A 27,725-nucleotide genomic window follows, 5' to 3' on the forward strand; every position below is an offset into this window, starting at 1 on the left:
TTAGGAGCAAAGAGATCATTCCAGTCTCTTCTGGAGCTCCACGGGAGTCCGTGCTTGGGCATCTGCTCTTCACAGCGTACATAAATAACCCCAACAGCCCAGCCTAAAGTTTGTCTATCTGCAGATGACACTGCAATATACAAGATACAAGAATCTTTAATTATTTTACGCCGGATAAAGTATTGCAAAATTGCGTGATCATTTTGTTAACGGTTCCAGATCAACTCAGAAGAATTTTATGTTACCTAGTATTAATAATAACACTAGTAAACAGACATTTTGTTATACTGGATGTAAGGAATGGAACTTTCTTCCTGAAAACATAAAAAATGTTAATAATATTAAAACTTTCAAATGGTTAGTTAAGAAAATACTTTTGGATAAGCAAACTTCAGAAAGTAAAAGTGATTTTGTATATTACTGATTCTATATGTGATAAGTGTATCTGTGATAAATAAGTTAAGCACAAATATGATAAGTTGATAACAAAAAAATGTATTAATTGTGATAAATTTTATGTAATATGTCATGCATACTTTTAGTAATCCCGTGTTGTACCAAAATCTGGGTATTTCTTATATTATTTTTCCTTTCTTACACTGTATCTTTTATTAGATTAGCATGGACCCCATTGGAAATAAGCTTTTAGCTTAATGGTTTATCCATAGGTCTTTAGCTTTCTCTAAAGTATAACACCTGGCTTAGAATTTTCTGTTTTATTAAAAGTATACATCTTACCCTAGTCTTAAATATAGATTCGTTTTTATAACTATGTAAAGAAATTGTTGTTTTTTTTATATGTTGTGATAATATATTTATTGCCTTGTGTTGTGTTTTATGCTATTGATCTTAAATGTTAATAAATAAATAAATAAATAAAAACATTAGCTCATGAGTTATTTCCCGACAAACAAAGAAAACAGAAATTAACAAAAAACTAAAGCGGCTAAACAGAAAGATAAGCGAAAGTTAGGCATGTTAAAACATAAATTAAATGGCAGCGGTTAAGAATGGCATGGTTATATGATTAAAAAGAAACTTACATACATAGCACATATAAGCACAAACCTGTAAAAAATAAGTACATAAGTAAAAGGGAAATGACATACAAATGATACACTACATAGTGAGTTTATTGCATAGAAGGTGCTAATTTTGGCAGCAGCTATATATAATTAAAAGACAAGTAAAAGGCAAAAGAAATGTTTAAAGGCATTTCACGATTTAGTGAATGTTAGTAGCATATTTACTAAGGTTGGTGTAGCCCTTAGCACCTTCCTCTAGATCTTATAAAAGAAAGCACATAAAAGACTAGGTCTAAAGCACATAAAAGATTAAGTCTAAAGCACATAAAAAACTAAGTTTAAAACATGAACAAACTAGGTTTAAAACATCAACAAACAAACAGTACACTGTCTCCACTGAAAACCAGATCACTTGGCTCTTACTGACGTTTGAATGTCTAATCTACCCAGCCAGTGTACTCGTCCAGCTAACAACAGATAGGCTTCTCTATGGCAAATAGAAAAAACACAAAGGGCATCAGTGACTGGCAACAGAGGGAGCAATCTTCAAGTAGGCATGTACATAAAAGCAACGATAAAAACAAATGCGAAAGAACATTGCAACGAAAATTATACACAGTAAACTAAATCTTTAAAGAGAGAAAAAGCAAGCACATGCAAAGCAGGACAACAGATGAAGTGGTGTTTAGCTATTCACACATGTCACATTTACATTTTGGGCCTGTCCAGGTGCGGACAAGACGGGCAAAATCCTTGTACTGATCGACTGTATGTAAGTCATTTGGCAGACTGTTCCACACCCTGGCAGCCTCAAAGCGGAATGAATTTTTGCCATACCTTGTTGTCTTTACTTGAGGTGTTTCCATGATGTTTGAATATCTGAAATTATAATTAGAAGATTTAACAGTTACCAGAGATTGTAGGTATTGTGGGGATAAGTTGTGTAGACATTTAAAAGTTTCAGTTGCATTCATACTTAGCCTGTTGAGATGTAAAGTGGTCATGATAACCTTTTTTAACAAAGTATCATAGCTTGACTCATAGTCATTAAATATAATCCTTAAGGCCCGGTACTGCAGCTTTTCTTCTGTGTTTGACTTACTACAGAAATGCTATATAAGAGGGCAATAATTGAAAATGAAAGATTTGAATATCAATAATCGGGTGCTTTCATTTAAGAATTTACTAAGTCTTTGAAGGACATTTAGTTGTTTGGCTGCTTTCTTGCACAATTTTGTGACTTGTAGATCAAAATCTAATTGAAAGTCAAGTTCCACGCCTAGTAGTTTAACCTCGTTTTCACAGATTATTTCATTTTGACCTAAAGAGAAGGATTTGACCTCTTTGTTGGATTTGTTGCCTATGCAGATTGACTGGAATTTTTCAGGATTTGCTTGCATTTGATTAATACTGAACCAGTGTATAAGGGATTTACTTTCTGACTCATTAGAGTCCTTAAAAGTGTTAAGATTTTTATGGCTGAAAGAAAGGGTATTGTCATCTGCGTAGTTATACAGAGTTGATTTATTTATAAAATAGAAGATATCATTAATGAATATGTTAAAGACCAGATGCCCAAGTATTGAGCCTTGAGGCACTCCTTTGATAATTTGAAGTCATTCACTTGTACAATTATTGATTTTGACCCTTTGGGACCTATTTGAGAGATAGTTTAGCATTAATTGACTTGCATTTTCTGTTAACCCATATGCTTTAAGTTTAAGAATTGTCAGATTGTGTGGTAAACAATCAAAGGCCTTTGACAGGTCCATTAGGATAGCACCTACATATTTATTTTCGTCTAGGGCCTTTTTCCAACCTTCTACTAGTTTGAGTAGGGCTATTTGACATCCATATGTAGACCTAAAAGCAGATAGATAAGGGTGGAAGATTTCATTAAAATGTCCTGTAAATTGGTCAGGTCACTTTTAATTCTTTCATAGATTTTTGACATAGTTGGCAATATACTTACAGGTCCGTAGTTCTTTTCAGTGAAGGGGTCATCTTTCTTGTAGATGGGAGTAACCTGGGCTTGTTTTAATTTGACAGAGAATAGACCTTTATCTAAAATGGAGTTTGCTAAATTAGTAATTGGTGTTTTAAGACTATGCTGTCCTGCTGTGATAATTTATTTAGGGGGTGGGGTGGAATCAACTCCAGTTGCCTTTTGGGGCTTCAGTTTTTTAATACAGTTGCCAACATATTTTTCTGTAACATGAGCAAAATTAAAAGTTTTAGCTTCAATGTTATTGTTTATGACATGAATGCTGGGGTGCTCATTATCTACTAAGGTTTCGTTTTCAATGCCAATATTTTTAGCAATGTTAATATAGAAAGAATTAATCAGACATTATATTTTGATCAGAAATCATTGAGTTACTCTCAGTACCTTTCAGGATGATTTGACTATCTGATTTCTGTGTAGAGTTTTGGGATAGGAAATGTTTAATAGTTTGCCTGATGTCTTCTGATTTAGGCCCTCCACCACATCTTTCCTTGAAGTAGACTGTAATAGATTCACTTTTTGACCTTGTTTTGAGATTGCGAAGTCTAGTGTATTGAAACCAGTTTGCATTAGACTTATGTTTTAGGTAATTATTTTTGCTTGTCGGGTCTTATAGATAATTTTACGGTACTGGGATATACATTCAACTTACCTCTGTCAGAAAATCAAATTCAAATATCCTCCAACATGGCATTCAGATATTAGAAAAGCGGACGTTAGACTGAGATATGGAATTTAGTTCCTCCAAGTGTCAAGTTATTCACGTCACAAGAAGAAACATCCTATTCCCTCACAATACTACCTGCATAATATACCACTAGAATCTGTAACCTCAGCAAACTACCATGGTGTTGACATTTCAAACGATTTCTCATTAGACGCCCATATAAACAGATCAACTAAAAAGACAAATCGAACCCTAGGTTTCCAGTGTAAAATCTGTAAAAAGATCCTTTGGAAGCAAAGAATGCAACCAAGAAGAATAATAGCAAACTCGGTTTGATTGAGTCTGTTCATGAGAGGTAATGAAATGTGCAACACCTCTCCACAGACTTAATGGTTTCTAGTTGACCTTTTTATTCTTAAATAGCCGTGTGGCGGCTGTAAAATGTCTCCCCGTACTTGGATTCAGTGTTGTTATATTTTCTGGTCCTTTGGGGTTATGTAGTCAACTCTATTGTTGAATGGACTCCACGATCCCAAAGGACCAGAAAATATAACAACACTGAATCCAAGTACGGGGAGACCTTTTACAGCCGCCACACGGCTATTTAAGAATAAAAAGATCAACTAGAAACCATTAAGTCTATGGAATACCAGACCCTCGTCAGACTACAGCTGGAATATCGCTCCAAAGTCTGGTCTCCATGCACACAAACACAAATAGAACAAATAGCTGCCGTTTAAAGACAGGCATTGGCCTATGTCCGACTTTCGACGCACTTCCAGTGTTACTGCAATTCTATATAAATAAAATCTGAAAAGTATAGATCCATCGGAAGCACCGAGAACAAGGCAAACAGTGAAAATTGCAGACTCGGTTTGATTGAGTCTGTTCATGAGCAGTAATGGAAAATGCAAGACTGTCCACGCCCCCTAGCACCGGCATAAGCAGTAAAGTCTAAAATGGCATGGCGCATGGACTTCAGACTGTCTCATATACATAAAATAAATTATCTGGTTGAAATCCCGATGTAAAATTATCTCACATCCACCCATCCCTTAACAAAGATATCACACCGCTATCATATCCACTGCCTTATATGTTAATATCTGCAACCACTGTCAACTACAATTACTCATTTTCTCCAAGGACTATAGTCCTGTGGAATAGTCTCTCACCTGACATTGCCTTCATTCCAATCCTTGAGCAGTTCGATGTCGCTGTTAACAACATTTGGGTGTGCTTGCCCATAACCCTGCTTTTCACCCCTTTTTGAAGGACTAACACATTTTCCCTTTCCTGCTTTGCCCTTTTTTGTTTCTACGAACAACGTTTGTTGTTTGACACGCACGAAAGTGCCTTAGTCCTTGTAAAGAGCTTGACAGTAAAGTAAGATAAACGGATAGAAATTTTTTTGGGAGAATGAAAGTGTGAATCAAGGAGAAATAAACTTCTTCTACTACTTTAAAGTTTATGGTTACCATCAACACAATTATAATATTATGCTGTCATGTATGCGTGGGTTTTGTGCAGGTAATAGAATGAGTAATAAGGAGAGCGCAATATACAGCGAAAGTTGAAAACAATGGTCACTTAAGGCAGTCTATTTTGAGCAGTCCCTTGTGGTTCTTGGAAAAGAATTGACTACATTTTGTATTTGCTTTGTATGATATTTTTCCCCAGCACGACAAAATAAAGAGTTATTTTTTTTAGGTAAAACCGCAGAAAAATAAAATACCTTGATAGTTCCCCTTCGTGCCAGAGCCTCGTTAACGCCTGAACAATTACCCTCAAGCCAAATATTCCCACGTTATGAGTGATAAAATTAAACCGGAACTCAGCGGTTTTGTGCGCCTTAGAAACGTCATGTTGGTTTAAACATATTTTATTTGTAAGTAATTACTTAATAATATACAGCAAATGTGATAAGGGAATTGGACAGAAAGCTATTTAGCTTACGGTTGTCATTTCCCTTAGAAACGTCATGTTGTCTTCTGTTTACGGACGTAAACTTCTCGCACTTTGTACTCTAACGTAAGAAAGTAGGACTATGAAAAGCCATTCAATCTCATTTATTTATATTTGTAGAATATGGCATGGTAAAAACGATTTCACTGGTTGTTGGTACTGATATGAGGCCCAGATTCTGCGGGCATATTCAACATATGGACTAACTAATGTCTTCTTACCCTTATCATGCTGGATACGATTGATTCTGCCTTTGCGACCAGTGTAGATCATGATCAGCCTGCACATCCGTGCAGTCAGATCATGATCTGCACTGTTCGCTATTCAGTCAGTATTTTTAGGTAAGCACCCCTTTTAACACTTAATAGTTCTGTCTGTATTGAAAGATGGACAAGTTCATAATAGAAATTCAGCAGGGTAAGGGCTAGGCATCTCTTTGGCTTTAGTTGAGTCAAAATTGAAATTCCGTCGAAAAAGAAATCATCCCATTTTATATCTCAGGTAATGTGATATCCTAGATATTTTGCAGAGAAAACCTATGATATGGTATGTCCATATTGTGATTTTGCGTTTGTAAGACATGATAATAACTTTATACATTTTTTTGGGATGAAATACTACTTTCCACTTGGCTTCCCAGATAGCCAAATCGTCAAATGTTTATGTAAAGATGGCGAGTCAGAAACAGACGAAGCTGTCATAATATTATGTTCAGTTGTGTCATTGACCAAAAAATATACTAGTACTCTAGACGCTATATAATTGGGTAGAACCTCGATCACCCATCAGCATGATGGATGGTTTCCTCCATGAAAGAATTCTACGCCGCATGCGACTGTCGCTTAAAAGCTATTATTTTGGCCAAAAGCTATACAAAGTTTATATTTATACTACATGAATGCCGACAAATAATGATCTGCACTGTTCGCTATTCAGTCAGTATTTTTTAGGTAAGCACCCCTTAGTTCTGTCTGTATTGAAAGATGGACAAGTTCATAATAGAAATTCAGCAGGGTAAGGGCTAAGCATCTCTTTGGCTTTAGTTGAGTCAAAATTGAAATTCCGTCGAAAAAGAAATCATCCCATTTTATATCTCAGGTAATGTGATATCCTAGATATTTTGCAGAGAAAACCTATGATTTATTATGTCCATATTGGGATTTTGCATTTGTAAGACATGGTAATAACTTTATACATTTTTTTGGGATGAAATACTACTTTCCACTTGGCTTCCCAGATAGCCAAATCGTCAAATGTTTATGTAAAGATGGCGAGTCAGAAACAGACGAAGCTGTCATAATATTATGTTCAGTTGTGTCATTGACCAAAAAATATACTAGTACTCTAGACGCTATATAATTGGGTAGAACCTCGATCACCCATCAGCATGATGGATGGTTTCCTCCATGAAAGAATTCTACGCCGCATGCGACTGTCGCTTAAAAGCTATTATTTTGGCCAAAAGCTATACAAAGTTTATATTTATACTACATGAATGCCGGCAAATAATAAATACTGATTTGATTTGAAGTTTCGAACCCTAAGTGATTCTAACTTCAGCGGCCTTATTTAACTTCTGCGTCAAGTTATCGGTAGTAATTTGCATACAGCAATAGTAAACGTCATCGAAAACACTACTAAAACTGAGTACAATGGCATTGTGCATCTGTTTCTGTATAGTCGGTGATTACACCATTTAATAGCTCTTAAAAGTATAAGGTATCTTTATGTAAACTATGTCATATAATATCGTTCTGGTGGTCGGTAAACAGTATCCAAGTTCTGTTGGATGTAAACGATATCAGTATTCCAAAACATATATAATTAACGGTATGGAATAATTGTTTATGGGTTTATATACATCAGAGTTAATATGTCACCAATTTTGGACTAGTTAGATAAAAATAGCGTTGTTCGTGCAGATACAAGAGCACTGAAGTGTTTCAGTACCCGGGTGCAATAAATCCCAACCCCAGTCCATCGGCCCTAAGCTCAATTTGACCAGTTTATGTAGTAATGGCATAATGTCATTTATCCGGATAACGTAGAATAAAGCTGGAGTCGGCATAAGGAAATGAAAAGTCATTTTACGCGAGTATAACTATTAAAATGGCAAAGTTACTATCATAACATATGATATTATAACAAATTGTTAAATACTGATAACACATCCGCAACCGATACAGAAACATCGAATTTTGGTATTCCTGAGAACAATAATGTATAATCATTTTGATTGCTTGTCTAGATAAGCCTTTCATACAAGATGAAATGGGAAGAAACTATTTTTAGCTTGACGCGTAACAATGCACCAGGATATGATCAAGTAGTTTCGGATTTCTGCATTGATTCTAAACAGTTCATTTCACCCTTTTTAGTAAAGATAATTAACAAGTTATAGTCAGATTGAACTTACCCCAGTTGATTGGACAAAGGGTATTATTGTTACAATTGGAAAAATGTTCTCTCTTGCTCATCGTAATAGATTGAATAAGTGCTGCGAAGAACAATATGTTTTTAATGATTCACAATTTGGTTTTAGGGATAATAGAAGTACATCTGATTGTGATTTTATTTTACACAGTATTATTAAGAAAATAATTTCAAGTAAACAATCTCTATATTGCTGTTTTGTAGCCTGACTATGAAAAGGCATTTGACACTGTAAGTAGGGAAGCTTTATGGTATAAACTTACACATATTGGTTAAAGTTCTAAAATTTGAAAATCATGGATTCAATGGGTAGGACGGATTACACCAAACCGGAAGTGACTACTCAGTGTTACATGTGAAGTAGTCCAAAATGTAGTTCCATGCTATGGATGAAATCAGGTATAATGAGTGACATGAGGAGGTGACAGTTATGTTTTTGGCTTAGTTTAATTACTTATTGTATTGAGAAAAGATCTAGACCATTTTCATTGTGAATTTCCTGGAATAAGTTTTGTTCTTTGCGAAAAATGTCTACAAATGTCTACCTACGCGTAATTGCTAAACGGCTGTTTTCATGAGGGCATTTTTAGAGAGTGATGTTTCTCAGAACAGATTATTTTTCTTATATACAACATAACATGTCAATATTTTTCTATTTTTGATGAGAAGACATGTCATACTAAATGACCATATATGGTTTTCATATCACTGAAATGCTCTAAAATGCTGAAAATTACGTCTGAATATTTTATTGTAAATATGAAATAAAGAAGAAATTGAATTGATAGAATGTAACCTGTATGCACAGGTAACAGCATGTGTCAGAATTTTACGACACTATCAGAGTCCTTCGGCGTCTCTTTGGGCCTTACACTAGGGGAACACTTTTTTCCGATTTTCTTTCTCCTTTACGCTTTACGTGAATGACGTCACCTGTAATATGAATTTTAATGCATTGACGGAAACCGATTTAAACCACCTATACATGGTATATACTTTTATTTACAGATGTTACGTTATTGTTCACAACTACGCCAGAGAGCCTACAGGCTCAGATTGATAGTCTTTATATGTATTCACTAAAATGGGGATTGAAACTCAATATAAATAAAACAAAACTTTGTATTTTTAATAACAAGAGATTGCAACCTAATGTACAATTCTTTGTAAATAACGAATCGCTTGAATTTGTTGATTCCTTTTGCTACCTTTTTCGGTGTTATTTGTTATCTGAATGTTATTATGTTGTCAATGATACAATACAGTAAAATATGTTATATGTTATTTTGACCTGTTATGAACAATACAATTGATTTAAGCACAGAGACTAACACACACATTTTATGCGAAAAATAATTTCTCTCAAAAATCCATAAAAAATGAGTGCTCTGAAAGTGACAAGTGGTACAAAAATATTGACATAAGATTTTTGCAAGTAAGTCTTAAATAACCAAAAATATTGTTCAGCTCTTCTTGTGTACGTATTAATTTTAAACCGTTGCAATGCTTTTGAAATAATGCAGAAAATTTACATTCTTCTTACATTTTTATCAATATCTACCTTTTATTTTCTCCTACTTCATCATTTTTCAGTGTCATATCAAAGAGCTATAAAAGTATTTTATACTTCTCTGGTCATATATACTATCTATGCCAAACTTGTGGGAAATGAACGTGTTAAAAATTTCACCACTTTAAGCCGTGCTATAAACTTGCATTTTTCGTAGAACCAGTCAACATTTGATTTTGTGACTAATTCTGTTACAATAAATCTTATTGGATGAAATAAATATTTCTAAACTAGGTATCCAATCAAAACAGTTGATACAGGTGTAAGTTGTCAACAACGTCATTTTCTGTTTTCCTGTGTTTACAAGAATGAAGGGAACTAAATTGTCATTGCAAAATGCATGGGTTTGGTAGTAATTTGAACTTGATTCGTTATGGATAAATGAAAGTCATGGTGGATTAACTTTAGTGAAAGTTATTATTTAGTTGTGCCAAACTAGAAGGAACATAGGAGAGAAAAAGTTAACAGCAAAGTGAAAGTGATTAGTGAATGTTTGTAGAATCATTTTAATTTTTATTCCCCAGTTGGCATGTTATGCATATTGATTGGAACTCTTAATTACTAGAGTGATTTCAAATGCTTAGTTTTTGTAATTGATTACACACTACAGTTTTTATTGAATTGGAACTGTTGACTGCCAACATGGCTAAAGTTTAGCCTAATATAAGGATGTCATTTTCTGGGACACTTGCATGAAATAACTGTTCATTAACTCTTAAATATGTAGCTTGTTTGTTACATGAAATAATATTGACCATTACAAAACCAGATATTGTTAAGCATACTCGTATAGTATTGTAAATTTGTGTATTGTCAAAATGGGGAACATCTGTAAAGGGAGTAACCGTGCCGGGCCGAAATACAGGCTGATTGTGCCAAACCATACATTGGAAGAACATGTCAAGTCACCACATCATCCAAATAGAAACCATCGATCAAATAGGATTAAAACCACTAAATATTCTATCATAACGTTCTTACCAAAAAATTTATTTGAACAGTTCCATAGATTTGCAAATTTATACTTTTTATTTGTTGTGGCTTTAAACTGGGTACCACAAGTACAGGCATTTGGGAAGGAAATAGCTATGATACCAATTGTTTTTGTACTCACCGTAACAGCTGTTAAAGATGCATTTGAAGACTTCAGAAGATATAAATCAGATAAAAAAGTGAATAGTAGCCAGTGCAGGGTGTTCTGTAATACTGCGTAAGTATACTATATAGATGTATATATGGCCAGTGTTTTTCTCCTCGCATTCATTATATAATTATTTTCTTAGTTATGAAGTGTAATATATTTACTTATGTCTCAAAAACAGTATTACAGAGTTCATTATTAACTTCATATCTCTGTTTAGATATAGTTGAAAATGTGTTAAAAGCTTAAATTTCCTAGGACAAAAAAACACAGCTATGGTATAAAGAAATATGTTACCAATTTGCAATTCATGGAATTGGCATCACCATTTTTTATATATTTTTTTAAAGCAATTTTGAAAATGTGTTTCTAGTGATCAATGATATATTGATATTTCATTTTCAGTGATAAACATGACTTTCACCCGAAAGACTGGTGTGATATACATGTTGGCGATATCATACACTTGTCATGCAATGACATTATTCCAGCAGATATTGTTCTTCTAAAGTCATCGGATGAGCAAGGTATTTGCCATGTTGAAACAATGAACCTTGATGGAGAAACAAATCTCAAACAGAGACAGGCTGTTACCGGGATAGATTATGAGGTAATTTATATGTAAACATATAATTTTAAATCCCAGTTCATGGCCTCTTTTAACTGCGAGACACATTAGATGCGCTAGAGACAATGTACTTTGAATTTCTTGAAAAAGCTACGGTTAATTGTTGAAAGGTTACAATTTATTAAAACTAATTGGTAAATAATATGAAGACAACATACATATTCAAGAAAAAGATTTCACATATATAATCACAATTGATTGTTATGTTTCAAATTCTAAATTTTGAACAGATAAAGTTAAGTGGCAAATTTAAATAGGTTTTGAATTTAGAATGATGAGTGCTGTGAATTGGCTTATTCACAGCTCCATTTTACTGATAAAGTGTTTGTCCATGGAGGCATAGTATCTTCATCATTTTATGGCTGAGGAAAACATGCCTTTGATTCAAGTAAAAAAAACTGTTGTCACTAATGTCAGTTTAAGTGAATAACTTAGACCTGGTACAGAATTCAGGATTGAGGAATGCAGATACTACATGTAAGGCTAAATGTTGGACAGAATAAACCACTGCTAAAAATGGTGTTTATGTCTGTACATCAGAATGAAAAGTCTGTATTTTATTTTTCCAGAACAATGACTATAAAGCCTGGAGATTTAAATATACTGTGGAATGTGAACAGCCAAATGCAGAAATATATAAATTCAATGGATATGTGTAAGTAGTATATATTTAGCTTTATAGAAGGGAGAATATAAGTTATTATCACTAGTTTTGTACTGCTTTCTACCCCTCCCCAACTAAACCAAAAAGAAAAAAAAGAATAAATGGCATTTTTTCCACAAACTTAGCATCAGTCTAAACAAGTACAAAATACTATAACTTGACATTCATTGAGGAATCTTGTTTGTATTTGGCATTAATGTTTAACTCAATGAGACAGACTCCTATCTCAAAGGTCAAGGTCACAGTTAGTGGTCAAAAGACGGGCTCGACATGTTGCCTGTGGTCATCTGGTTTTGAGCATGTTACCATAAACAATCTTTTTTTTAGGCGTAAACTCCTTAAACTCACTCGTGCATTTTTTTTTTTGGTCAAATACAGTGCTGTAACAAGGACTTTACATGGGATACTTGAACCATAGTTACCTTAACAGTGACTTTTTTTTTTCAGTTGATCTATGAATGCTTTCTTGCATTCCGCTTAAAAATAATCAGATTTTGTGAGCATGTGGGCTTAACTTCAAACCCTTGTAAACTTTGCTGTATTTCAGTAACTAAAACCTACCATAGGTACATGTACGTAGACAAATGCATTTCATGCAGATTGTTCCAGTATCTATCATATATGGATATACCTGTAGATATAATTTTTATGCAGGCTTGAAACATGTTTAGTAGATACCAGAACCACCTATGGTTTAATATACATTGTATAACATTGGTTGGGTTCCTACAGAAATAGTTTGTGCATAAACCACTGTAAATGAGTCACTAATATTTTTAACTAGTGTTCAATTTAATTTGCTGACACGGCAAGTCAGTTGGTGTTAATTTTACTGAACTAACCAGCTTACTGAGATAAGTGTCATGAATCATGAATGCATTTAACTTGAAATTGAACTTGACATTGAAGTGTCCATTCATTATCTGTTTAATTGTTTAATCTTGTGAAATGTTGATATTGCTAACAGTTTGACTTGCCCAGTTTAATATTGTAACAGGAGGTAGAGAACTGTTATATGCGTACTTTAAAGTAAATCTCTCTGTAAAATAATAAGACTTTTTCCATATATATTAATATTATTATGGCTCAGTTGTTTGAAAATTGTAATGTTCTGAATTTTGACACTTCAGTTGTTTAACCCTTACCCTGCTAAGTTTCTATAATGAACTTGTCCATCTTTCAATTTGGACAGTGCCATTAACTGATAAAAGAGATGCTGACCAAAAAGATACTGGCTGAATAGCAAACAGTGCAGATCATGGTCAGACTGCACGAATGTGCAGTCTGATCATGATCTACACTGGTTGCAAAGACAGAATCAGTCATGTCCAGCATTGTAAGTGTTAATATTAAAGTCATTTGGCTATTATCTGATCTGGAATGCACGTACATTAAAGCCAGTCAATTTACAACTGTAATTTAAAGTCTGGATGATTTTCTTTACTTGAAAGAGAGGTCTATGAGTTACAGTCATAGCATTTTAAGGACATCTGTTAGATAAAAACTTTAAACATGTATGATTAATGTATTTTTATAAGGACTGTTGGTCGATATTAGTAATTTAATACGAGAAAATGTAATTTTTTATATCCAAGTAGCACTTGTAAGCAATAGGTATTGTGTAATTTGATTCATTATTTGTTACTAAAATAACTGTTACACAGTCACGACAATGTAAAACATTTACAAGTGCATCTGCACTTAACAATATCATGTGAATTCAGATCTTTGACGAGTATCTGATGAAAATAAGGATCATGACATTGTGTCAAATTTGTACTCCTGATTTATTAAAAAAAATAATCCCAAAAATATAGGTCAGGAGAACATGGTTCACTGTATTTGGAATTTGTTTGATTGTGTATCAAAATGTTCAAGTGTCTCACTGTAATAAGGTCAGGTTGAGTGAGATATTTGAAATACTTTATCATTTTTATTTGGTAACAATAGTAGATATGTTACTCCAGAAAGCCAGGAATTTGTCACATAAACTTACTTTCAAAATGGGATTATGTAACACATCACATATTAAATAATAAATTTCAGTAGATTCACTTTTCCAGACAAATAAATCTTAAAAATTACCACTTGACAAGTTAAAAGTGCAATGTAAATAGTTGCGAAAGTCTACAGTTTTTCAGTGTGTTAAACATCATGATATTAATATGTAATATTAAAGACTTAGTTAGACTAACAGAGGTTACCCTTGGGTCAGTAAGCTTTATAACGCTCGAATGATTGTTTATTACTTTATTTGAGGGTACCATAAAATCTCTATTCATATTTTATGATTTCTTTTCACGATACACTTGAAATCCATTGTGTACACAGTGACCACGCTTTAGTAAACATTGGGCCTATTCCCGTCACATTCCATGCATAATGATTGTTGAAGTATTTACTCTACCCGATAGGTGTGTTACGTATCCATGTCATGGTGTGTCGCGTTTCATTTAAATAATCACATACCCGTGTTCAAAATGTAGCACGCTGAAAATGATAGCTTTACTGTTAACACCTTGTGTTTCTTCAGTCAATAACGATAGTTACTTTGGAAACAGTTAGATGATATTTTTATGCATTATTATGTTTAATTAATTCATTAAGAGCTCTATTTAGGATTTTTTGAACAACTTCATGAGGTTTAAGCTGTCATCACTAACAGTGATGTGTTGAAATCATGATGGTTGTTCTGTAAGAAATACGTCCTTTTGTGTATGACAGAAGATGTCTCGATAAAGCATAATTATAGCAGATTAATTACAATGATAGTGACAAAGTCTTGTCACTGACATCGAGTCTCTGGGTTTGATCCCTGCTTTTGTGATTATTTTAGGACGCTGTCCAGCTGGCCTTTAAAATGTTAGTGGTTCTACTGAGTTGCTTGCCCATGAGAAATAATGCCAAGAGGGGCACCTGGGGTATTCCTCCACAATAGTTGAAAATTCACAATATATGGTGTGCATTATGATACATATAGTCTTTTGAGACAAAATAAATTCTTTTCTTGCCTCTTGTATCATTTTTAATTCAAAGGACAGTTCACAATTTGTGAAAAAATACATGATTAATATACAATAACATCACATCCTGCATTATAAAGCCTAAAGCCAATGTCATTTTAACAGTTTGTTAATTTACCACGTAACCTTACAATGATTGGGCAATTAAATATAAGCTGGATATAAATAGCAACATTTCTTGGGAAAAAAAGAAGTTATATAAATAGAATGTATTGTTTTTAAAGATTTGAGTCATGACTCAGATTATAGAACAAATTTCTATGTAGTAATGCAGTTGCATACCCTTCTTTAATACAAATGAGTAAAATGAAAAGAAAATAGCTGAATCTTTTCCTTATTCGAAAGTTTAACAATAAAATTTTAGTTTATTATACTGGCAGACATTGATGTCAGAGTTTACTGATTTCAAAATGTTTTGCCTACCTGAACTTACTTCATATAATCCCATAGTAAAGAGTTCATCATGTTGACCACAGGGTGTTGTTTTTTAACTATATTTATCTATACACTTTTGGTGTCCAACAGATTGAAATTCAGGCTCCTGTGGTAAAGATTATCTTATTTTGAAAAAAAAACTTTAAAAAAAGCTTGCATTGTATTTAAATATAAAGCCATTGTGTATTTTTGTGAATTTTACTTTTTGTATATTTTCATTGAATATTGTTGAACCCAGCAAAACAAACAAAAAGGTATAGTTTAGCTGCGTTTTCTTTAGAAGTGAATTTGGTTGAAAATTTGTTAAAGTATAAAAAAGATGTACATGTATGCTTGTTGAAAAAAAAACTACAGCTATTTTTAGCTCACCTGTCACAAAGTGACAAGGTGAGCTTTTGTGATCGCGCAGTGTCCGTCGTCCGTCGTCCGTCCGTGCGTCCGTGCGTCCGTAAACTTTTTGCTTGTGACCACTCTAGAGGTCACATTTTTCATGGGATCTTTATGAAAATTGGTCAGAATGTTCATCTTGATGATATCTAGGTCAAGTTCGAAACTGGGTCACGTGCGGTCAAAAACTAGGTCAGTAGGTCTAAAAATAGAAAAACCTTGTGACCACTCTAGAGGTCACATTTTTCATGTGATCTTCATGAAAAAATTTGGTCAGAATGTTCATCTTGATGATATCTAGGTCAAGTTCGAAACTGGGTCACGTGAAGTCAAAAACTAGGTCAGTAGGTCTAAAAATAGAAAAACCTTGTGACCACTCTAGAGGTCACATTTTTCATGGGATCTTCATGAAAGTTGGTCAGAATGTTCATCTTGATGATATCTAGGTCAAGTTCGAAACTGGGTCACGTGCAGTCAAAAACTAGGTCAGTAGGTCTAAAAATAGAAAAACCTTGTGACCACTCTAGAGGTCACATTTTTCATGGGATCTTCATGAAAGTTGGTCAGAATGTTCATCTTGATGATATCTAGGTCAAGTTCGAAACTGGGTCACGTGCGTTCAAAAACTAGGTCAGTAGGTCTAAAAATAGAAAAACCTTGTGACCACTCTAGAGGTCAACATTTTTCATGGGATCTTCATGAAAGTTGGTCAGATTGTTCATCTTGATGATATCTAGGTCAGGTTCGAAACTGGGTCACGTGTGGTCAAAAACTAGGTCAGTAGGTCTAAAAATAGAAAAACCTTGTGACCAACCTAGAGGTCACATTTTTCATGGGATCTTCATGAAAGTTGGTCAGAATGTTCATCTTGATGATATCTAGGTCAAGTTCGAAACTGGGTCACGTGGAGTCAAAAACTAGGTCAGTAGGTCTAAAAATAGAAAAACCTTGTGACCACTCTAGAGGTCACATTTTCATGGGATCTTCATGAAAGTTGGTCAGAATGTTCATCTTGATGATATCTAGGTCAAATTCGAAACTGGGTCACGTGCCTTCAGAAACTAGGTCAGTAGGTCTAAAAATACAAAAACCTTGTGACCACTCTAGAGGTCACATTTTTCATGGGATCTTCATGAAAGTTGGTCAGAATGTTCATCTTGATGATATCTAGGTCAAGTTCGAAACTGGGTCACGTGCGGTCAAAAACTAGGTCAGTAGGTCTAAAAATAGAAAAACCTTGTGACCACTCTAGAGGTCACATTTTTCATGGGATCTTCATGAAAAATGGTCAGAATGTTCATCTTGATGATATCTAGGTCAAGTTCGAAACTGGGTGACGTGCGGTCAAAAACTAGGTCAGTAGGTCTAAAAATAGAAAAACCTTGTGACCACTCTAGAGGTCACATTTTTCATGGGATCTTCATGAAAAATGGTCAGAATGTTCATCTTGAATATATCTAGGTCAAGTGCGAAACTGGGTTACGTGCCTTCAAAAACTAGGTCAGTAGGTCTAAAAATAGAAAAACCTTGTGACCACTCTAGAGGTCACATTTTTCTTGGGGATCTTCATGAAAGTTGGTCAGAATGTTCATCTTGATGATTTCTAGGTCAAGTTCGAAACTGGGTCACGTGCGGTCAAAAACTAGGTCAGTAGGTCTAAAAATAGAAAAACCTTGTGACCACTCTAGAGGTCACATTTTTCATGGATCTTTATGAAAGTTGGTCAGAATGTTCATCTTGATGATATCTAGGTCAAGTTCGAAACTGGGTCACGTGCCTTCAAAAACTAGGTCAGTAGGTCTAAAAATAGAAAAACCTTGTGACCACTCTAGAGGTCACATTTTTCATGGGATCTTCATGAAAGCTGGTCAAAAACGATGTCATACTCAAAACTGGGTCATGTGGGAAGAGGTGAGCGATTCAGGACCATCATGGTCCTCTTGTTTAATCAAGCATTTGAGTTCATAGGGAGGCTATTTATACTTATTAAAAATAATAAGGAAGTGAACTACATTGCACAAAAAACAGGAGACAGTAAAGGAGTGCCAAAGTATTTTACAGTGCTTAAATTTTTCATTATAACTTCCTCATGCGTACAATATAAAATCAAAATATTTTTGTATAAATAGTGAAAATGTTTTTTTGTTTTTTTTTTAAATGCCTTGGGTTTTGTTTTCTGATAACTTTCACTTTCATTGAAGATTTGAAACTAATTTTTCCTTGTGTAACTCTAGTACTCTGAAAACTAATTTTTCCTTGTGTAACTCTAGTACTCTGAACCGATAAAATTCATGTGTTGTTCTTTTTTACTAGGAGAAAATTTCTTGTATTTATTTTTCACTTGAATACTTCATAAACTTTAATAAGTTTCCCTTTTTATCACTGGGCAATAGTCAGGATAAAATTGTAAGCTAAAATTAATGTTGCATAAAGAATAATTGTCTTGACACACTTTTTTTCCATAAAACATGGTTTAAATTTTTGTAAATGTTCGGCTGTGATTTTATGTGAGCAAAGATAACTTCATTGAACACTCATGAAATGTTAATAAAATTTTTGAAGGATTTGATCATAAAATTCTTGATAGACAGTTGTTTACAGAAGATAAAACCCTTCTTATACACAACTTTCATTTTTATGTAGTAAATATTTTGATATCATATTACAAGTTAAGGCAACCATTTAGATTATTTAATACCGCTCTGACGTAAAATTGTAGATTTTATAACTAAACAGACATAAAAGTCATAGTACTAATAATTTTACAAACAAAAAATTTCAGCCGTTGTGCAAAGTTTCATCATTTTTCATATATGCATGTACTTATATTTTTATATACACTATAAAGTCAAAATTTATTTCATTGTCTAGTTTCCTCAAGTAAAGAGTAAAGGCTATGAAGAGAAACCTTCAGTGTTAGAGGCAGAAAGGGAGCGAGTGTAGCACCAGACCACAGTGTTTCTTAATGCTGAAGATTATATGTCATAGCGTCTGTGCGATTTAGTTTTTTTTCTTACTTTTTCTAAGCAGTTCTAAATTAGCATCTCTTCATGGTGAAGAGGCCGATATATACAATGTTATATTATACTCAGCTAAATATTTCAAAAAAAGTCAGGCATGTGGTTGGTTGCCCGAGAATAGAAATGATGATGACAAAATGCTTAGGTCATACCAGTGTAGTACTGAAACCGAAATTACACCACCCGGTCCTATACTGAATATCACTGTATGTCAGTTAACTCAATTTTAAACTGATAAAGAATCTGTCTAAAGTCATTGTGTCATCAAGATTCATACAGATCAATACAAGTTAGTGTCTTATTGGTTTAACACCCTTCCCTTAAGATGTCTGTTATCTTTAATCCAGTATGGTTGGTTTGAATGTTGCAGGGGAAAACCCACCTGTTGACCAATGTCAGCTTATATAATGTAATTTATGGTTAAGACAAAAGAAGGAAGTATTTTGATGCTGACTCATTTAAGTCACCTTGAGTACGTGACAGTTTGATAAAAGATATGTCCGAAATTATTCGTCCTCTACCTCTGATTCATGTGGGGTAGTTGAAAGTTACTTGTGGATAGAAGGTTTGTACTGATACAGAATCCAGGAACACTGGTTTGGTTAACTGCCCACCGTTTCATAACTGAAAATTTGTTGAAAACTGGCATAAAACCACAAACAAACATTATCACAATATAACCCAGCTAAGTTCCAATAAATGTAGCATAGCGTTTTTTTTTGTTTTGTTTTTTTTAATTGAAACAAGAAATATGCTTAGCCTGTAGCCTGTAAGAAACAGTGCCCTGTTATTACTATTAATTTTACAGTTACCATTTTAAGACAAAAAGGAAAAATAGCTGTATTATAAAGTCTGCAGGCCTGGTACTGCTTGGAATTTATTAGCCTTATTTATATGATCATGTGAGCATCTGTTCAGGCTGTTTTGAAACTTTTAAGTATTTCATTAACAGAATAAATTTAAGGTATTGGACCAATAATAGAGTATCTCCTTTTTGAAGAGTATTCAATTCCTACTACAAACCTACTTTGACCGCAATTTTCAGGGGGGCATAGGTTCAAACCCCACTGGGACCAAATTTTTTTTCCCATGTTTTCCTTTTTCCTAGTAAGTTTTTACTTTATCCAAGACTAATTATGGATGTATTGTACAAAAGTGTAAAATTTTTATTTTATAAGTGATTTTTTGCTGTTCAAAGTGAATTTACCTCTGAATCAGGAGGGGTAGAGTTAGACATCTTTAAAAATACTGAGTTACGTGCGGTAAAAGTTTTCTATTTTGCCTTCATTCTTTAGATTACATATTGTGGAAGAAATGCAGGTAGGTTTTACTATTGCCCCAAGGTTATTTTTGAATGAAGTGAGCAAACTTCAAAACACACCCACAGGATTCGACCTTAATTTTTCAATGTTGGAGTTAGAATTCTGTCTCATCAAATCTGTTTACATGAGGTACCCTAGAAAAAATGATTTTTACAGTTTTATTTTGTGTTTTATAATTGTTTAACAATAGTTTGATGTTTCTTTTATCAAAATTAATGCTGTAATGAATTCTCTGCAAACGTTTTAGATAGTGGCCATCACATTAAATTTTGTCTCTTCTTGAGCACAAGGAAATACCATAAATTATACAATATTTACAAAAAACGGCATGGTAAAAGTTGTTTAAAATTTGCAACACAGTGTGAAACATGGTCAACTTTAAGAATATACCAAGCAAATGCCATTTTTAAAACATTACTATTAGGGGTCCAATACCTTAAGTCAGTGACTATATCCTATAAAGAAAATTATCATTATGAAAAAAGCTTTTACAAAGAAATAAAGTTCCAATCATATCCTCAATCATTTTTGATGAAAATAATCCTTTTGACAATGTATTTCATTCTTTACGCTGCAAACTAATAGAGGATTGGCCGGTGTCCATTGAGAAAAGATATTATTGATTTAATTGATTTGTGGCCATGGCAGAACAATAACTATTGCACTGTCATATAAGGTTAAAAAGTATGCCATATGAAATTTATATAATCAGGATGTCCTTATTTGTGTTGATCTTTTATTTTGATTGGTTACCCTAAATGAACTATAAAAAGATATTTTAATTTTATTAAAAACAGGTTCATAATGCAAAGTTACTCAATTATACATAAATCATTGGAACTTAGAATATTATGACTGTTCTTCACAAAAATGTAGGGATTTTTGAAAGCATTATGTTGCGCTATCATCAAAGGGAATGGCCTGTCTTTGGCGGAAATCCTTTTTAGAGTGTTATGCCAAAGCATGTAGCAAATAATTTTTTAAAATCACCTTTCAAAAAAGGGAGACAGAAATAATGTTATTATAGATATTATTCATTTATCACTACGAGTCCTTTTATCAGATTAATCTATCCCTGGGGTTATCACTTTGGGGTCAGTAAGTTTCTTGTGGGGGTCAGTAGTCGTATACCATGGCTAAATAATTTTAACCATTGACCACTTTAGACAGACAGTTGTGTACTATTTAAGTCTCTGTTACCTTGATTGGTACAGCAAGCACTTTGAAAATGAATTTTGTACCCCATATGCATACAGAAGCTACACTACAGTATTGAAGAATAAGACAACAGATGTAATAGGTCTTGCTGTGGTGATAAAAATGCTCTCAGCTTCAGTTTTATCTTGTTAAAAGTTTGATTTATGATCGTAAGATCAAATTAAACAGACACAGATCATACAGGAAATAAAGGTTCCTCCTTGTATTATCTTTGTTTTTTTAAGTCTAAATACTTACTAAGGAAGGGAGTCATTGAAACTTTTATATGTGCGTAAAAGGACACAGATTGCAAATTGCAGTTGAATTCTAGACCTAAAATAAGATATTTCATATTTCTGCACCTTCTACATGTACACACCCACAAAAACTGCCCCTACCTGAAATATATTACAAATAGGAAAACCAATATTATATTTTACTTTTTAGGGTGTGTGGTTTTAATCCTAAAAGAAACATCACTTAAGTTACTTTCTGTTTAAGCTGGCAGATATGATGATACAGATAACATATATTAAAGAGCTGTAGATTGTACAAGTATGTAGAAGGCACCACATGTTTTTTAATAAGGAAAAAAAATGGCAGAACCCCCCCCCCCCCCCCCCCCCCCCCCCCACCCCAACCAGCCTACTCTACCTTTGATGGTATGGGTTGCAGGAGGGGAGAAAAAAGATTGTTTAAGGTTGGCCATACACCTATCATTGCAATATAATAATGATGGTAGAAATTTTCCTGAACATAGGAGTTTAACTCGGATGGAATTCAGAGAGGCAGGAAATAAGGATGGATAAAAGATTTTGTTTAAGAGGGGCCTGGTGAATTTTAGACAACGACAAGTGTATTGCTGAGGGGCCTGGCACTTTCCCAAATGATTTAAATATGATAATTTTGCAGGTTATAATTTTGATGCTACATGTATTTGAAATACAATCAATGAATCTTTTTTTAATTTATTTTACAGGAAATTATCGGACAGAGAGGGCGATATAGCACCACTTAACCAGAACAATATACTGCTGAGGGGTTGTATAATGAGAAATACAGACTATATCGAAGGGCTTGTTGTCTATGCTGGTATGTAAAGAGGTCATGTTTTAAGTCCCAGAGTATCAGATACACAGGGTTGATGTGTAAAACAACAAGTTCAGTCCCCTTTATTGTTGGTAATGAATGTCAGTGACAGTTGGCTGTTTCTGTTCTATTAATTTACGTGTCCGCCAAATGCAAAGAAATGTTATTATGCGGAAATTGCCAATTGTCATGGGGAGCCAGCCCACTGCCTTAAGAGTAAAAAGAAGCAAATGAAATGGGCTTGTGTTGAGGCACTGAATTGCAAATACAGTAAACTCAGATATTTTCAGGAGGCCAATTTTCGGTGATGATAACTGACAATAGTTTCAAGGATAAACATAACCAGACAGGATTTCCACTGGCCCTATTTTTTTTCCGCCACAAAATATCGAAGTCAGTGACGCATTTGGGGTGGGGGGGGGGGGGGGGGCGTGTATTCTCCAACAAACTGCACAATTGTTGCAACATTTTGATACTTTATTTCATTATTTAATTGTTTGAACTTTTATGGGGGGAGGGGTCAGGGCTCTCCCCCTGGAAATTCCAAGCATGAAATGGTGGCCTCTGGTGCATTTTTAGGTCCAAAATTTTGAGCAGGGGTTAGTACCCTCTTGATGAGGGGGGTCAGGGGGCTTTCCCCCTGGAAAATTATGAATTACAGGTATGGAATGGTTGACTCTGGTACGTTTCTGGGTCTAAATTTTGAAGAAAAAAAATTATTATTCCTTTGCAAAAATAGTAGGGTGCATCTTTGAGGAGTATAGGTCACTTCTCAGCTAGGGTTGGATATCGTTAAGGACGAAGCGGTCCGATACCGATACCGATACCAACGAAACGATACGGTATTTTTAACGATACCGATACCGATACCATGCTTTGTAGTACATTACATAAGCAATGATTTGCTTAGTATTATATACACCTATGTAAGTAGATATACATGAAAATTTGCTGTGTTAAATAAACATTTTAAGTTTGTTAATGGAATGTTGTATGTATTAGATTATGAAAGAGTAAAAAATAAACATATCTTACAGACTAGTTTTCCAAAATAAAAATCTAGAGCAGATACCTCGCTCACTATGCAATTAAATTTATGAATACACTCACTGTAGTAATGCTTTTAAAGCTCAGTACTGTCTAGAACTGATAAACTGAACACTTATTAGCTTTCAAAGTACCCCTCGAACAAGTCAGACTCATTCTCACTCATGATAATATTCTACTAGGTTGACTAGTAATGTTTTTAAAGTGAAACACTTTGCAACACATTTTTAATTGAACAACAACCTTCAAAACACGTGAAACAACCAACATTCCAACAATAACATTATTTCTAATGGTTCGCGAAAACCGATTATTTGTTTACGTAGGTTACAGCTTAGTCTCGTAATTTTTTATTTACATCATTTTTTTTTCATTGGTTTTAAAAGAAAACTACAAAGAAAAATAGTGTCATATATTTTGAAATTAAGTATTGGTTTACGTTGTTTAAAACGACGGGGAAAGAAGTATTTCAGGTAATATTTAGCATACGAAACTATTCGCACGGTTGGCTCTCCATGTCAAGGGAGGTTACTCTGAGCGGTATCACAGTAAACAATGTCGATCACGTTATTACGCTATTTGCTTAAATTTCTGCTTTATTTTGCAGCAGATTTTGTAAGAATTTTGTTTTTACTTTTATGGAAATACCGAAATCGGTACCGGTTCTTTTACGAAACGGTATATACCGGTACTTTTCGAAGTGATTATTCGGTATTGTACCGATACCGGGAACCGGTATCCAACCCTATTCTCAGCTAACTGAAGGAGGGGGGAGGGCTCGAGCCCCTGAAGCCCGACCTGGAATTATATTTCAAATAAAAGGACTTTATAAATCAAACAAGATATACATGTTGTTGTATTTTGCATCTGACAATTTGATTTTAAATCAACAATACATTTGCATTGGTTGAATGACCAAAATTAATCGGAAATTGGGGTCGCGAAAATGTGTGACAAACAAAAAAAAGGCAATCAAGACTAGCATTATTTATAAAATGAAAATTTATAACTTATTTTCTATGACCAGAGTTAATTTTTACCATTGATTTCTGCTTGTTTATCGCAGTTTTTCATTGGTATTTGCCAAAACCAATCTACAATCATGATTTAAAAATTATTGGAAATTATCGTTCATGAATTCCGAAGTTTTGCTACTTTGAAATGGCTTCTTTGACTCTACTTTCGTGATTCCGTTCATTAAAACATGTATAAATCAGCTGTCATTGTCTTTTAATTCAGTCTGTGAAACATGATTTTCCTTCCTTTGACGATAACAGTAAACTACCTCGCCAAATTGCTTCAATCAACGATGACATAGATGTAAAAGCAGAGCTAAATAATTTTGCCGATAAAATACGTCACGCATTCTACATCCAAAGGTTTATTGCATGTTTAAATTAAAGTCAAAGATCGAGAGGCACATGGTAGCGTTGTGTAATGGATGTCGAATCGCTAATCCCTCGGTTAGTGACATGCTGTGTATTGTGTAGTATGAAAGGAAATGGCTGCGAGTAATATTGATTTTTAGGCTAGATAGAAAGTACTTAAGACAAAGAAATACAAAATTATAAAAAGAGAATTTACGGCAAAAAAATTTTTCGCCAATTTTTTATTTTTTTCGCCTTTGGCGAATTGCAACGGAAACCCTGCCAGAATTCTTGTCGATTGTTTTCTGACTGTTTCTAATAAATGTTAAATACATACAATTTACTTGACACCATCAGTTTCTTCACATTTTCAAGATTTTTAAAGTCTTTAGAAAAATTTAGATAGATGTGGATTAAATGTTGCAGAGAAAAAGAAAATTAATTGTTGAGGAACATTTATTTTTTATCACCAAAGAGATTAGACCATTTAGTAGAATTGTGGAAAACCATCATTGAAGTGAGTAATTGTTTAAACAAATGAATCAGATAGGATTACCAGATATTTCTCAATTAATTTTAATATCCATTTATAAGTGAATGCTATTGTCTTCTGTTCATATATTATTTATGACATTTCTGAAAGCTGATGCTGCTGTGGGTTTCATTTATTAATTTATGATGATTCACATTTTCATAAATCATTGCCTGTAACCCCATAAACATAACTGTTTTCTGACATTACACAGAGAATCCAAGAGGCACTCGATCCACAACTCTGGTGCTTCAAAATTTTTTACAAATTATTGCCCTTGCTTCTTTTCCATATAAGTGTTTCAGAGAACTAGATTAGTTTAATTTAAAAGTCATTTCTGAAAGCAGACAGGATATAAGACAAAACACTCAGTTGCTAGCTTTTCAATTCTTATCAGGAAAAATGCTGTTTTCCATATAGAAGAATGCGTGTGTTATAATTAAGGACAGTTATTAGTATTGTTCTCAACAGAATTAGCAAATATCCATTTTAAATTAATTCCTGGAATACTGTTGCCATGGATACCAGAGAAATATACCTATCTCATATGATTTTAAGATTATTGTTTGCCACCAGTGTGCTCAGAATGCTGGGTTGATTTAAGGTCCTATTGTTAAGACATTGATCAGCTTCCCAGAGTATAAGATTCTTTCACTGGTTATAGGTGCAGATGGGAATTTCCGGCCTCGAGGGTAACTGTTTAGGCGGTAACGAGGTTCCTACCGAGTTACCGCCTAAACAGTTACCCGAGAGCCGGATATTCCCATCTGCACCTATAACCAGTGACAGAATCTTTTTCTTGCATACCGATATCAAGAAATAATAATAAAAATAAAATCAGTTGAACGGCTTTTTTTTAAGAACTATTTCTTATTGCAGCATATTTAAACAAAGCGCGGGAAATCAACGTCCGTAAACAGGAAAGACGTCATGACGTTTCTAAGACAAATAACAATGTTTAGTTCCGGTTTTGTTTTATCAGTTCCAGCGTAACGTTATGAATTTTTGTTAAAATAATGTGTTTTGAATCGAGAAATATACTATCAGGAACAAAGAGGAACTGTCAAGGTATTGGATTTTTATTCCGTTTTTCGAAATAAAATATAAATAACTAGATAAATCTTCTACAAAAATGTAGTTCGTAATAAGTCATTTAAAGCACGAGAGTCATCTTACACCCGGGGTGTAAGATGGATTTTTCCAGCACCGGTAAAAATACCGGAAATCCTCGTCTGGTATGCAAGAATTTATAAATAGATAATGTATAATTTATAGAGATTACCAATTTTCAAATCAATTATATGCCGTTAAAAGTATTAATTATTTTGTGTACTACTAAGGGCAAGTTACACTGACAGTGGCAGAGATAAATAAAAGTTCGAACAGTATTAAGGGCATAATTGGTGTTTTACAGTACCCAACCTATGCACAAATATAAATGTTTGTAAAAAAAGATATTAAAAAGAAAGAATGTGTGGTAGAAGGCAAGAAAGAACTCTACCATAGAAAGCACATTTCCAAATCCATCCTAGTAAGATCTAATGGCCATAAAGTTTTTCACGGAAGTATTAATGCTATTAAAGGTCAGTCTTGTGTAACCAGTAATTTCAGATGTATTTGAAAATTCAACATGAATGAAGCTTTTTGTCGAGCTTGCTTGCGGAAGCGAAGACATAGTTGTCCAAATGGTGGTTCAGTGTGTGTGCTTTCATGCATGCGTCTAGGTGTCCGTCCAGTTTTGTTTGTCCAGACCGTAACTTTAACATGCGTGGAGCAATCTTGTTTATATTTGGCATAAATGTTAACCTCAGTGAGACGAAGTGTCATGTGCAAACCCCAGGTTCCTATCTCAAAGGTCTAGGTCACAGTTGGAGGTCAAAGGTAATTTCAGATCATGTCCGGCCCATAACTTTGAATTGCATTGAGGAATCTTGTTTATATTTGGCTTGAATGTTTAACTCAATGAGACAGACTCTGTCTCAAAGGTCAAGGTCACAGTTTAGGGTCAAAGGGCAGGCTTGACATCTTGCCCGTGGGCACCTAGTTTATCTTTTCAACCATTGTTACCTTTTGCTCTTGTATCAGTTCCTTTTCAAGACCAAATAGAAGTAACTTTAATTTTAAGATGGTCATGAAAAAGAATTGGTAAGGATACTTTTGCCCCAGAACTCAAGTTTTTAACCAGGTTTTCAACGAAAACCTGAGTTA

General features: G+C 34.0%; 1 protein-coding gene across 2 annotated transcripts in view; it reads left to right on the forward strand.

Moving 5' to 3' along the window:
- The first annotated feature begins 9,937 nt into the window (after positions 1-9,937).
- Positions 9,938-27,725, forward strand: part of LOC123556974 (phospholipid-transporting ATPase VA-like) — a 61,284-nt gene continuing 43,496 nt past the window's right edge. The window contains exons 1-4 of one of the 2 annotated variants that reach the window (XM_045348107.2): positions 9,938-10,875; positions 11,212-11,416; positions 12,004-12,089; positions 22,462-22,574. In XM_045348107.2, the coding sequence (XP_045204042.2) occupies positions 10,484-10,875; positions 11,212-11,416; positions 12,004-12,089; positions 22,462-22,574 (796 nt within the window). In that variant the 5' untranslated portion in view covers positions 9,938-10,483. The remainder of the gene's footprint in view (positions 10,876-11,211; positions 11,417-12,003; positions 12,090-22,461; positions 22,575-27,725) is intronic. The other variant, XM_053543288.1, reaches the window with a different exon arrangement.

Source organism: Mercenaria mercenaria, chromosome 5 (assembly GCF_021730395.1).
Source record: "Mercenaria mercenaria strain notata chromosome 5, MADL_Memer_1, whole genome shotgun sequence".
NCBI classification, from domain to species: Eukaryota; Metazoa; Mollusca; class Bivalvia; order Venerida; family Veneridae; genus Mercenaria; species Mercenaria mercenaria.